The sequence below is a fragment of the Aricia agestis genome, chromosome 16, assembly GCF_905147365.1.
Source record: "Aricia agestis chromosome 16, ilAriAges1.1, whole genome shotgun sequence".
Taxonomy (NCBI): Eukaryota; Metazoa; Arthropoda; class Insecta; order Lepidoptera; family Lycaenidae; genus Aricia; species Aricia agestis.
The window spans coordinates 11,425,954-11,440,245 of NC_056421.1; the positions used below are offsets into that span (position 1 = coordinate 11,425,954).

Sequence of the window (14,292 nt, forward strand, 5' to 3'; positions counted from 1 at the left end):
TTCACCAAGATATGACAATTCAAATATCTCATAAAAAAGACCAGCCCGAAACGCTCCAATACAAAGTGCTACGAAAGTATGACGTCAGTCTTTCGTAGTTTGTACGCATCGGGAGACAACTTTGTTCGACAGGTATATTAAATATTGCGTTTATGAAAGTGGTTTCATAACAAAAGTTGCTTTTAATTGCATAAGTTATCGAATTGTATACAAATATTAAGAAATTTAATTGAAAAAAAAATCGACTTGAATTTCCAACTTTGAAGGCGCATAACAAAAAAAATACAAATGCTATCAAGCTGAAATTTTGGGAACACTTATTTTTTACCGTGATTTCTTTATTATATTGACGACCTCTGTGGCTCAGTGGTGAGCGCGTCGGTAGCTCAAGCCGGAGGTCGCGGGTTCGAATCCCGCCGACGGAACAAAGAGTTTTCAAAGTTCCCGGGTCTGGATGTGTATTAAATATGTGTATGATATAATAAAAATCTTAAATATATGTATAGTATAAAAGTATCAAATATATTTCCGTTGTCTGGTACCTGTAACACAAGTCCTTTAGGTACTTAGCACGGGGCCAGACTGACGGGGTGTGAAGCGTCCATAGATATTATATTATATTATTATATTATATATTAACAAAATTCGCTGATCTTTGACCTTGTCATCATCCCTATTCTTTTAATCCCTTCCAATTCGCAAATTTCACTTAGTCCCTATTCAGTAATCAGAACACTATAAGTAGACCCAACGAAATGGGTTATATACCCGGTCAAGAGTGAGTCGGAAGTGAATTCTATGGTTCCATGTATTAGATACGAAAAATGAAGTTTTTTTGCACAAAGTTGACAGGTGGGAACTTTGAGATTTTCTTTAACATATTTATTACGTCTCTACCAATTTTTAGCTCTATGCGAATTATTTTTATTTCTATAGGTAAATTACGACTTTTTTGTGTGTGTTTAATTAGATAATGTAAGATACATAATAGAACATTCAACTTTGGTTTCTGGAATTTTCTTCTGGTTATCTCTAATTTATTTTACTAGTTATAGATAAGTACATTTAGTTTCTTACGTTGCAAGCCGTTAAGTAGATAATATACTTACATAAAAATAATAAATATTAATTAATTACCTACATAGCAGCAGCTACAAAAGCTTTAATTAAATTTTTTAATTGGCATTATTTTAGAGGTAGAGTAATTAAATTTCTCATCGAAAACAATAATTGATTTTTAAGACTTCTACAATTATTATTGCTTCTATAATTGATGTATAAAATTATGTATATTATACCTAATATCTTTCAAGTACTTAATAATTTATAAGATACTTAATAGTAAGTAAGTAAGTAAGTACTACAAAAAGAAATAGAGAGCAAAGAATTACTAACCTCTATAAATGTTGTTTTTTCTTCACAATAATTACTAACGCACTCGTAACTTGTTCATTTTCTGATATTTAGTCCATTATACTTAATTCTTTCTCACTTAATTGTCCAAAGTCTTTCAGAACTTCCCCGAAACTTTATACCGCAAAGCACAGAAAAGACGGCCGCCGTATTCGAACGTAAAAGTTCCTTTCTGAAATCAACGTACAAAATACAAATACCGCGCTTGCGCTAGACAACCGAAGTCCGAACTCTATCTATATTTCCCGCCAATATACATCCCGATAACTGAGCTAAGTAAGAAATCACTAGCGGTCGTATTAACAACACGGCCGCAATGTGCTTTTTGTTTTAGTCGCATTATCCGATTTCTGTACCTGCTGTTACTTTCAAGCTTGGATTTTTGTTACCAACAAAAACATGTTTTTTTTTAGCTATTCATAAATTTTTTGCTATAAGTATACAGTTAGAAAATTAATTTACATTAATTATCAAATTAAAATATTTTTTTCAAACTTAAACAAATAAAAACAGAGGCATCTATGAAGCATAAAAAGTACTATTTATGTTGTTGAAATAAGTTTATGATTGAAATGTGGTCGCTGGATTGAAGTTATGAAGTTACCAAAACACAACAATAGATGTCGCTTTAATTCACATTACACTGACCGTAATGAAAAATAATAACATTGTACCGAGCAATTTTATATTCTCGTGGAATTGTTTATAATGTAAAGATAAAAGCAATTTTAATTTGTAGCCTTCTTTACTTAATTTATAATGTTATCTTTAGCTGCAGAGACATTGCCAGTTGGCCTAGTTGCTATAAAATATAAATTATGAAAAAACACTACTGTCAGTGTCAAAAATGTCAAATGTCAATCGATGAATTGTCAAATTTTGTCCAAAAAAAATTGCAACAGTCAAAAAATCTTTCAAATTCTTTCTGCATTTTTGCATTTAATTACAAATATATACTAGTAATCTGTGTTTAGTTAGAAATAAAATAATTACATATGAGTAAATCTAGTTTGTACAAATCAAAACTTGTATTCATATTGTAAAAATGTTGCGGCCGATCTGCAAAATTAGTCACAAGTTGGTCGCAGAAAAACAGTTTGTTCGAACAAAAGTAGTGAAACCAGTTTCTATCTTGAAACCTGCTGAAAAAATAAAGCTATACAACAGAGAAAACAAGGATCTATTCGGTCCTCTCATCGAAACAAAAAAGGAAAAAAGCAGTCGCGAGAAAAAAGCGGGTTTGTTAACCGATAACATTTATCTTGTTCCTTAACCTTGCAGTGTCGACTTTCTAGCTCATATCTGCCAATACTACTTTTATCTATTCACAATAGCGCTTTATATGTAGCGCTACGCAAAAGTTTCAATCATATGACACTGGCGCCGCGTCGCTTCGTGTATTAAAACAAAATTATCTGTTGCAGCTAAAAATAGAACTCATCAAAACAACGCAGCGAATGTGCCCAAAGAAAACACGCAAAAATTCAAGAGCGTCGCAAATGATGCTGGGAAAAGTGTAACGAACAGTGCATTTGATTCTTTGAGACTGATAAAGAACAAAATGTGGCAAAACACAAGGACTTGTATCAATTTTCCCGTCGTACTGAACAGTGTGAGAAGTATCAAGACTAGTGCAGCAAAGAATGCTGTTAAAAGTTCAGCGGTACAACAGGGGTATGCCAGTGATGATAAAATCCTGCAGATAAAACAGCATCAGAATGATTATGCGAAACAGTATCCCTCTGTCACTCTTATATTGAACAAAACTATGACGGAGGAGTCTAGAAAAGCTCTTGAGAAATGGAAGAAAGAAAGGATAGCTGAGATGGGTGAGCAGGAGTTCCAAAGGTTTTATGCAGGTGAGTCAAAGCTTAATATTAAAAAACGCAAAGTACAGTAAGGGCCGCGCTAGTATATAGAATTTACTAATTTTTACTAGACTAGAAAAATTAGTAGGTATCTGATATTAACTTTCATTCCACTATGAGTATACATAAAATTTGGTAGTGCGGCCCTGGGTAAAATTATACATTATACATACATGTTATATATATATATATTAATTATACTTATAGAAAATTTTTTAACACAAAAAGATTGAGGAACATTGTTGTACTGTACCAATTTTGAATTTAAATATTTTGAAATCTGTTGTACTTACTTATTTAAATTTTTTTTTAATAAGTATTACTGAAGATACTGCTTGGATTGATGTACATTAAATTATTTGTGTAAAAACAAGTTATATATCTATACATGGGAGAGCCATGCTTCGGCACGAATGGGCCGGCTCGACTGGATAAATACCACATTCTTACAGAAAACCGGCGTGAAACAGCGCTTGCGCTGTGTTTTGCCGAGTGAGTGAGTTTACCGGAGGCCCAATCCCCTTACCCCTACCCTATTCCCTTCCCTACCCTCAACTATTCCCTTCCCTTCCCTACCCTCCCCTATTACCCTATTCCCTCTTAAAAGGCCGGCAACGCACTTGCAGCTCTTCTGATGCTGCGAGTGTCCATGGGCGACGGAAGTTGCTTTCCATCAGGTGACCCGTTTGCTCGTTTGCCCCCTTATTTCATAAAAAAAATATATATATATTTTGTAAAATATTATGGATATATACTTAAATATTCTAAATATGAAATAGGTCACTAGGAAAAAGTACTAGTGTTCATACAAGGGGCATTGTTCTAAAAACTAAATGTATCACTAATTTTGGCAGTCGTTATATTATGTTTTCATAGTGATTAGTGATGCATGTCTTGTGGTATGTCACATGCCAAATAGTGAGACAAAGGATACATAAATAGTAAGTACCTATATCATTCAGGAATTACAGAGATCATGTGCCTCAAGCAAGCAGTGCTGGTTTTAGCATTATGTTGTCCCTTCTATTAATGGCGCTTCTTCTAGCTTTCTAGCTTTTGTCCTGCAAGTGCAGAGTTAGATTAGGTTAGATCTTTGTGACAGGAATATTATAAAATATGCAAAAGTTGCATATTATGCAGTGGGACAGCATAGGCTCTTAAAAAAAAAAAAAAAAAAAAAAATGCAAAAGTTTGCCAATATTTATGTTTGATATGTTTTCACTTTTTCGTTACAATTTCATTCCCTGTAAAAGGTTGCTCAGTCAGTAACTCTGCACTGTATAGTTTTATATTGTAGTGGTGTCATAGTATTTTGTTTGTGTGACTATTTTTATCATCACCGCTAAATGCTAATGTCCACTAAACAGTTTGTTTACAATATTATGTGTACTATCAGCTGTTCTGCGGCGCAATACGCAAGGGCCATCGACATCCTCTGTAGGGACTAGGGCCGTACGCTTCTTACGCACTGTATTTATAAATGGATAGGTTTTTGACAATGTAATGGCCGATTTACACGGATGACTAAAGCCGCACGATTTCCGCCGCACAGCGAAAATCAACCGTGTAAATGGCAATTCGACTACGCCGCATGCGGCTAAAGTCGCAAGCCCCAAAGTCGTGCGGCCAATGGCCGCATGCGGCTGGTGACTAAAATCGACCGTGCAAACGCTCAGTCGCAAGCGATCGCTTGCTGCGAATACTACTGTCGACTGGTGACTTGCCGGGTGACTAAAATCGACCCGTTAGTCACCCGTGTAAATGGGGTGGCGATTCGACTTGGACAGGCAATTCGACTCGTTAGTCACACGTGTAAATCGACCATAAAGCACACTGTACAATAAATCTATAGTATTAGGATGTAACAAACGCTGAAATTTGATGCAGTGGTTAAGTAAGTTTCAAACTTTGTTGGTAATCATAGTAGATTTCGTGTAGATGGCATCTCATGCATTGGCAAATAATTATCTTATTTTTACGCTCTTTGTCTGTTTACTCTGTGCCCTTTGGGCGTTTGAAGGATTTTTATGGAAGCTCTTGGTTAGATAGTATTACTGAGCTCGCGGCGTTTTCTGGCAGCGCGCCGGTCTGGGGCCCGTGCTATTTTGCCAGCCCTACCACCTTATAGTTACGGCTTACGCCACTAACCAAACTCTACCAGGTAAGGAGAGTAGACTGCTTCTAGTAGTGGTCAGTGATTAACATGGAAAGCTGCTATGCTTATTATACATATCTATTCTAACCGACAGCATGTTTGTGGCTGCAGTTATTTGCGCTGCGTCTTATCTCATAGCTACGAAATTAGAATGTCCGCGTTACCTTTACATCATATTATTGTCTTGACATTTAACATTCCTGATATTTGAGTTATGAAGGTCATATTTTTGTACTAGTAAACAGCTGTTATTTATCCATTCACTATAACTTTAGCTCTAGGACTACTTTGTTGTTGTTTTTTTAACTGTGTGCTGCTCAGTCGGGGCTTTTTTATCCACTTTATAAAACAAATTTTTCATACTTTTACAGCATTTTAGAAGCAAAAGATGCAATAATTTAACACTAATACTATTATTCGATAAGATGACAATTAACTACGGTATCATAATTCTGGTTGAAGTTGAAAAAATTCGTGTAACATGTATAATTAGTACCGTTAAAATATTGTCTTGATGTGAAGGCAGGTGACCTTAAAATAAAGTCTAACTGCCGCACTCAGAGTGGAACATTAATTACTTAAATGTAATTAATTCAAAATTTTGACTTATGCCCCATACATTGTCTGTCAAACTCTTCATTAAATTGAAGCTTAATCGTAATTAAATGTCTCTGAGTACGGCGGTTACATCCGCACTCAGAGATATTTAGAGGTTACTTAATTAATTTAATGATGATTAATTAAATGGTAGTAGTAGTTTAATATCAAAAATCTTGATATGAACTCCAGCCTCTACAGGCTATACAATTTTTGCTAAACTCTTTTGTCCCTCAACAGTTTGTGTCTCGTCTCACGGTTTTGACTATAATGATAATCATTTTTTTGCCTTGAATGTAGGTTACAAAAGTTCTTAAAATATTATGAAATGGTACAAACCATAAAGTCAATATACCTAGCGGAATAGAGCAACAATCTCGAACTGTCAAACGAAACCGAAATTGGTTTCATCTGTGTGTAAAAATATCTGTACGTATACACTTACACAAGCATGATTGAACATGATTTCTATGAGATTTAATTGTCAACGTGCGGCACGTACCGACTGGACGTCAAAAAAAGAGTTCTGCTGTCATGTATCACACGTCTCTTTTTACCACGCAGTGTTACTAATAGTGACATCTCTCTTGCTCAGGCCTTTGTTTCTCTATTCCGCTAGGTATATGTATTAACTTTATGGTACAAACATTCTGCTTTAAGTAGCGTGCAAATATTATAATAGTAGTGAACATGCATAGAAAATAATAAGATAAATTTACAATTATTGTCATTAAAAATGTAATGTATGAAGAAATGACTCCAGAATCACACTTTACTCTACAATATAATATAGGTGTAAACAGTGGCGAATTTATATTTTTATGAGCTTAGGCCACTTTATTTCCGCCGCCCCGTATACGAAATCTACCGGCCGGCTGCCCCCCATGGACGCTGCCGCCCCCAGGCCGTGGCCTATACGACCTATAAATACGGGGCTGGGTGTAAACGTGAGCGCAGACAGGCGCCGGTTACGTGACGTTTTTGGCAACGTAACGTGTTTACGGGGGCTTGGCTTGTTAATTCATACAACTTTGTTTACAATCATGTCTTATGAATATGTTTTGAATAACATACATAATCGCTCTTGTCTTATCTTTACAATCTGGGGTATATTCAAAGCGAAGAGATTTCATACAATTTTTATATTTTTATTAAGTTTTGTGCCTGATTTTTTGACACGAACTTGTATTATTTTGTGGGCGGCCGTTTAGGAGACTTTATAAGCTTCTGAAATACAACTATGGCCGCCTTCCATCCATACAAACTATTCACCAATGACCGGCCATTTGGTTAAAAAGACGTACTATCAATGCACACCTATTATAGCCTCCTAAAACAATGTGAATAGAGTTAATGCGACAAAATTCGACACACCGACTAAGCTCGCGTTTTTATTAAAACATTAATAACTACTTATTACATTTAGTACTATGTTCAGATTTTTGTGAATTATATTCTTACCGTTGTGATTGTTTATCGCGTAGAGTTATATTCGACCTCTGTGGCTCCGTGGTGAGCGCGTTGGTAGCTCAAGCCGGGGGTCGCGGGTTCGAATCCCGCCGACGGAATAAAAAGTTTTCTATGTTCCCGGGTCTGGATGTGTATTAAATATGTGTATGATATAATAAAAATCTTAAATATATGTATAGTATAAAAGTATTAAATATATTTCCGTTGTCTGGTACCTGTAACACAAGTCCTTTAGGTACTTAGCACGGGGCCAGACTGACGTGGTGTGAAGCGTCCATAGATATTATTATTATTATTATTATTCAACTCTATCACAATTCACAATAATATGGTTTAAATGCACATCAAATGGCTACCCTATTTAAAAAAATCTTTTTTTTTTCAGCTCAAATGGAAGTCGGCACGAAATTTCACAATACTCTCAAGAACTACTTTACACAACCACTGACGCAGCTGCGTATTGACAAGGAGGTTGAGGGTGTGTGGGTGTCCGTGGCTGATGTACTAAAAAGTATATCCTCCCCCAAGGCGATAGAGTCCAATGTTGTTCACCCCATGCTGAAATACCGAGGGATATTCGACGCTATTGCTGATTATGAGTATGTTGTGATTTTATTATCAAAAGTAATAGGAATTATGTTTGATAACTATTTTAAAACATGTTTGATAATCTGGGACCATATTGACCCATGCTAAGAGCATGAACTTATAGAAATGGACAGAGCATTCTCTATCTTACAAGTTACAACCAGCTAATAAGGGGTGCTAAAAGAGCGTGCTAAAAGAGCGTGCGACCAATAGTTGTCTTTGTCTTTTAATACTATATACTAAAGTTGGTCCTAGTGACATCCGCATTATTAAGTAACAATAAAAATATTCTGCAAAAGAATAACAAACCCTTTATCCTACTACATAAAATATTTTTCAAACATTTCAGAGATAAACCTATGCTAATAGAATGGAAGAAATCAGACAAGCCGCGTAAGTCCATCGCGCTAACCTACGACAATCCCGTCCAAGTCGCAGCGTACTTTGGCGCGGTGTGTAACGACCTCAACTACAAACATTTCAACGTCCGTGACGCTTTACTCGTGATAGCATACACCGATGGCTCCAAGGCTGATGCTTTCCATCTATCCACGGATAAACTGAGAGAGAATTGGGCACAATGGCTGATCAGATTGGAGGAGTATACTTTAAAGTATGGACAGGACGCGGAAAAGAAATTGCAGGGCGGCAAAAGGTTGTTTGAGGAGCAAATCGGGAATCTCTAAATGTTTATGGTAATTATGATTTTATTGGAATTGTTATTGGAATTTCCTATAACAGGACGTAACATAAATAATCGGCCAAGTGTGAGTTGGACTCGCACACGAAGGTTTCGTACCGTTGCGCGCCATGCAGACTGTATGTAAGCCGCAGAACTGATCACACAAAAAGTGTGACGTCTGCGATTTCCCTTATAAAGCATAAATAGGCCAAAAATTGTGTTTTTTGTATGGGAGCCCCCCTTAAATTTTAATTTTATTCAAATGTTACTATTAATTATTAAAGTACACATATGTATGTACAGTTGTATGGAAGCCCCCCTTAATTATGAATTTTATTTTGATTTTAGTATTTGTTGTTATATCAGCAACAGATATACACAAACTGTGAAAATTTCAGAAGTCTAGCTGTAGCGGTTCTTGAGATACAGCCTGGAGACAGACGGACAGACAACCAAGTCTTAGTAATAGAGTCCCGTTTTCACCCTTTGGGTACGGAACCCTAAAAAGTAAGAATTATTTAGTCTCGTATAGAGTTGAGTATGAAAATAGCATCGCTGAAAAAGTGTAATGTTACTTTTGCTACTTTGAAATATGTATAACTGCGCGGCAGCGGGGCTAAAATGGTCACATTTAGCAATTCCTCTCAATCAATTCAGCAAATGAATTGTCAAAACTGTCAAACTGACAAATGTCAAACTAGTACAAATTACTAGACATGATTTTTTTTTATTAAATAAGGGGGCAAACGAGCAAGCGGGTCACCTGATGGTAAGCAACTACCGTCACCCACGGACACTCGCAACATCAGAAGAGCTGCAGGTGCGTTGCCGGCCTTTTAAGAGGGCATACGCTCTTTTCTTGAAGGTTTGCAGGTCGTATCGGTCCGGAAATATTGCTGGTGACAGTTCATTCCAGAGTTTTACAGTGCGCGGCAGAAAGTTACGCGAAAAACGCACTGTGGAAGACTGCCACTCATCAAGGTGATGAGGATGGTATGTTTTTCGCGTGGGACGATAGCGAAAAGTTGCAGGTGGTATGATTCCGAACAATTCCTCAGAGCACTCCCCGTGATACAACCGATAGAGGATGCAGAGTGAAGCTACATCTCGGCGTAATTCCAGGGGGTCCAAGCTGTTTGAAACACTATGGCAGTCAACAATTCGAGCAGCCCTTCGTTGGATACGATCCAGAGGGAGCAGTTCGTATTTTGGCGCCCCTGCCCAGAGATGAGAACAATATTCCATATGAGGCCGAACCTGCGCCTTGTAGAGTTGTAGGCGTTGGTCCGGACTGAAGTACTGTCTCGCTCTGTTAAGTACACCAAGCTTCTTCGAGGCTAATTTGGCCTTACCCTCAAGATGATATCGGAACTGGACTTCGCTCGATATGTTGACGCCAAGTATCTCAATGCTAGGGGAGATGGTTAAAGATGTGCCCTCAAAACGAGGATAAACGACCATTGGTGACTTTTTAGTGGTGAACGCGCAGACTTGTGTCTTGGTGGGGTTGAATTGGACTAAGTTACGTCTACCCCATTCAGAGACCTTCTCCAATGAATTCTCCACCTTAGACACAAGTTCGTTTCGACTCTCAGTGACATTTTGCCGAGAAATATTAGGGAAGCCGGTATATACAGCATCACCTGTACTATCATCCGCATAGCAATGAATGCCGTTGGTTTGTAACATGTCATTGATATGCAGTATGAATAGAGTAGGCGATAGCACACAGCCTTGAGGGACACCAGCATTAACAGACTGAATCTCCGAGCATTCGCCGTCAACTACGACCTTTATGCTTCTGTCTGCTAAGAAACTAGTGACCCACTTACATAATTTCTCGGGCAGCCCGTATGATGGAAGCTTTGATAGCAGCGCTTTATGCCAAACCCGATCAAAGGACTTCGCAATGTCCAAACTAACAGCTAATACCTCTCCCTTCGACTCAATTGCCTGAGCCCAATGATGAGTCAGGTATGCCAAGAGATCACCAGCCGAGCGACCCTTACGGAACCCGTATTGTTTGTCGCTTAGCAATCCCTGGCTGTTCAAGTATCGAAGAAGCTGGCTATTGATAATGGATTCCATTTCTTCGAGAAGAGAGAGGTTATAGCGATTGGTCTGTAGTTGGAAGGATTTGAGCGGTCACCTTTTTTGGGGATCGGGTGCACCAAGGCTGTCTTCCAGGAAGCCGGGACGATGCCAGTGGAATAGGAGAGCCGAAAAAGACGCGTCAAGACCGGAGCCAACTCTTTCAACACAATAGGCGGGATTCCGTCAGGCCCACTCGACTTTTGGATATCAAGGGAACAGAGGGCTTTTCGCACTGAGCGCTGATGAAACCGAATATCCGACATGATGCTCGTGCATCGCGGTATGGTCGGCGGTTTCTGCCCCCCGTCATCCAGGGTCGAGTTTAACGCAAAGAGCTTGCCCAGAAGATCGGCTTTGTCCTTTGCGTCTTGGGCCAACGATCTACTTCCTACGTGTAGGGATGGTAGGGTTGGCTTGCAGACTTGCATTTTGCGATTTAAAAAAAATTAATCATAGTATGATTCGTAATATTATGATTCTCCAAAGCGACCATTTTAGCCCCCTGTACTTAAGGGACGCAAACACACACAAAAGTATTATTATTTCTTTATGTTACACCTGTATAGTAGGGACATTCCCGGAGGCATGGAGTTTCCAATTAGAATCGCTTCAGGGACTGAATAAACAAAATAAATGCGAAAAACCCCTTTTAATATATTTCAGAGTCAAGATTATATGTCCAATGCCGAAACCCGAGGCTGATTGTGGTCTGTGGAGTCTCACGATGGAACTCGAATGGTGGCCGATCTACATAAAAATTATGTAATTTTTTTAAAAGGGTATTCTTCGCCGAAAGCGTGGTCACATAAAAAAATAACTAGGCAGTTCTGGAAATACATATTACTTACAGACAAGGCTTTATTTGGATGTGGCGAGAAAAGGAACTAAACGCTTCTATCATACAAAAACGTGAATTTTGACATGTGTTTCACAGTTCTCCTTTACCAGCAGCGCTCCCGTCAATGTCACCCACGTTCAAATAAAGCCTTGTCGAACATATGGGTCGAATTGGTAACCAACTTTTTTGAAGTCAGTTAAAAAAGAAAGAAGTTGTACTTCATATAATGTTTCATGGCATCGTAAAACCACAAAAAACTTTACCTTCCAAAACGCGTGTAAAAATGTAACTTATTATAATGTGTCAAACAACCTTATAAAGTGTTATTGGTGTAATGTGTTCCTATAAAATAACTGTGTAGCCAAAAAGACGTATCTAGTCATAAAACGGGCATACACAAAATAATAGGAGTCTAAATGAAACACCTATTTTTTTTTTATTAGCCTATGCTGTCCCACTGCTGGGCAAAAAGGCCTCCCCAGGGACACCTATTATTAAAATCAAAACTAATTTGCGAATGGGTTTTTACCTTTTAATCGTTATTTTTCATTAGAAATTCAAACAAAATATTAACTGTCCAAAACTACTATAACACGTGATCACACTGTACCGTCATCCAAGAATGTATTGGCACTTAGGTGACTTTGATATGGGGCCATAAAAAACAACGGTCAAATCCCTCGATCGTGGAAAAACGAGACAATAGATTTCTATTGTTATAGCGATCGCTGGTGTCCTTATGGGGGTTGAGAGGTTAAAAAGGCAAAACGAAATGTAGATCCCTGTAAGTTTGTATGACGATAGCAAAAAGAATGGGTAGCGAAATTGTTGTAGCCTAAAGAGGCGATTGAAGCAAAGTGTTGTAATGCGAGACTGTACCAAGGATTTATATGTGTCCGCCCAAACGCGCGGTTTGGCGGATACACGCGCGATTTCAAGCAATTGTATGTAAATGACAAAGCCACCGCGCCGCTATTTAAATAAATTGTTAATGATTGTTACATACATTTGCTTGTGATCTTGCGGTGTTGCGGACAAACCGTGCGTAAGCGCCACCGCATATAAATCCAGCCTAAGCGATAGTGAAGCGACACAACACCTAGACGATCATTTTTATTGTCAATATCACGCTTCAATTTTATTGAACAATTTATTTGACAATTAGATTGAAGGCGCACGGTAGACGGTCAATAATATTACGCTATTCGTGATATTGTTCAATATTATTGTAAGTCTAGGGACCCGTTTAAAATCCGCAAAGATTTGTCAACGGCGGCGTGTTATGCTGTTTTAACCGTCTTTATTCACATTTTATTGAATAAAAAAGCATCTCATGTGTTTTGCTAGAAAATATTATCATCATTATCAATGAGGGATTTTCCTATTTTTTTAATTTGATTGTCAAACAGTTTCCATTTTAGTAACTAGATGGCGAATGGGTAGACAACTATCGGTAATACCATCAATAATTGCTACAAAACTGGGCAAAATAATGTAAAACTTGATACATTTCAATTTGAAAAAGACGCAATAATATTACAATGAATAGGATAATAAAGCTGTTATTATAACGATGTTTTAGCTAAAATTCATGAAAGAAATAGCCCTATTTACCGATATTCACACCAAATGTCACAGGAATTATATTTTGGTTTTGACAACATCTTACCTGTACTTGTGCAAGATAACGGATATTTAATGGCTAATATTTTACCAATAATGAATATCAAAATCCCAAATAACACAATTTGGGAAAAATAATAAAAACCACACCTACAATAAAAAGTAGAAGAAGTTTGAAAGTGACATGCCCGCCAAAACTCTTACAGTTGTCAAGTTTCAGTTTGACAAGTTTTTATTATGTCAGCGTGTTCCTAAACTATTACCAGTGTACTGGTCTAATCGCTTAGGCCAATGATCGCTTAGGTTTAAGATATTTTGATTTATGTCACACTTGACAGTACACTGATATTTTTTGGAAACACAACCCATATGTAGTCAGTGATGCCAACCTGCAGATAATTTCAGATCGGCGAGGAACCAATAGAAAATCTAGAAGTGTCTATCCTTACGCCATCTAGTTAAGACTGTTAAAATTAAAATTAAAAAATATAAATGAAAATCCCTCATTTAATTGCGATATCTTAAAGCCATAACGAAACAATAAACTAGGTACCTATTTGTTTTATGAATTTGTAAATTATTTTGTACCTGATAAATTGGTTTGTGAGTAAGAATCAAAATTTCGTTTCGTAGTTTTAAATTAAGTATGTAATCGTTTTATGTATCATATATGTAATAGACTTCAAAGCATTTATTACTCTGGTCAGACACTGCTAGTATGTAGTAACAATATAATATCTTTGTTTTCTAATCTACAAAATATACTCTTACTAATAAAATTATTTACACCGCAAAATATAACTATCTGTTTGTCTCTTTCTGCCACATTGGAAAAGTCCCTTGACATAGAACACAGCGAACCTCCATTAGGTTGGATTAATATGCGGCGGCGCGAACGCGCGGTTTAGCTGCCACACCGCCAGATACTAAGCAATTTATTTATGAAGCGGCGCAGTCGCACTGT

The 14,292-nt window shown here is 37.4% G+C and overlaps 2 protein-coding genes across 2 annotated transcripts in view; one reads left to right on the top strand and one right to left on the bottom strand.

Annotated features, from left to right (window-relative positions):
* Window positions 1-1,636, bottom strand: part of LOC121734681 (connectin-like) — a 98,563-nt gene extending 96,927 nt beyond the window's left edge. Inside the window, exon 1 of the mRNA XM_042125280.1 lies at window positions 1,396-1,636. The gene's annotated coding sequence lies outside the window, so the exon portion shown is untranslated. The remainder of the gene's footprint in view (window positions 1-1,395) is intronic.
* Window positions 1,637-2,420: 784 nt separating this feature from the next.
* On the top strand, window positions 2,421-11,716 carry LOC121734682 (mitochondrial genome maintenance exonuclease 1-like). Its single transcript, XM_042125282.1, has 5 exons — window positions 2,421-2,651; window positions 2,838-3,272; window positions 7,889-8,102; window positions 8,441-8,786; window positions 11,531-11,716. Exons 1-4 carry the CDS (start codon window positions 2,459-2,461, stop codon window positions 8,775-8,777), a joined length of 1,179 nt encoding a protein of 392 aa, XP_041981216.1. The 5' UTR covers window positions 2,421-2,458; the 3' UTR covers window positions 8,778-8,786; window positions 11,531-11,716.
* Window positions 11,717-14,292: the final 2,576 nt, after the last annotated feature.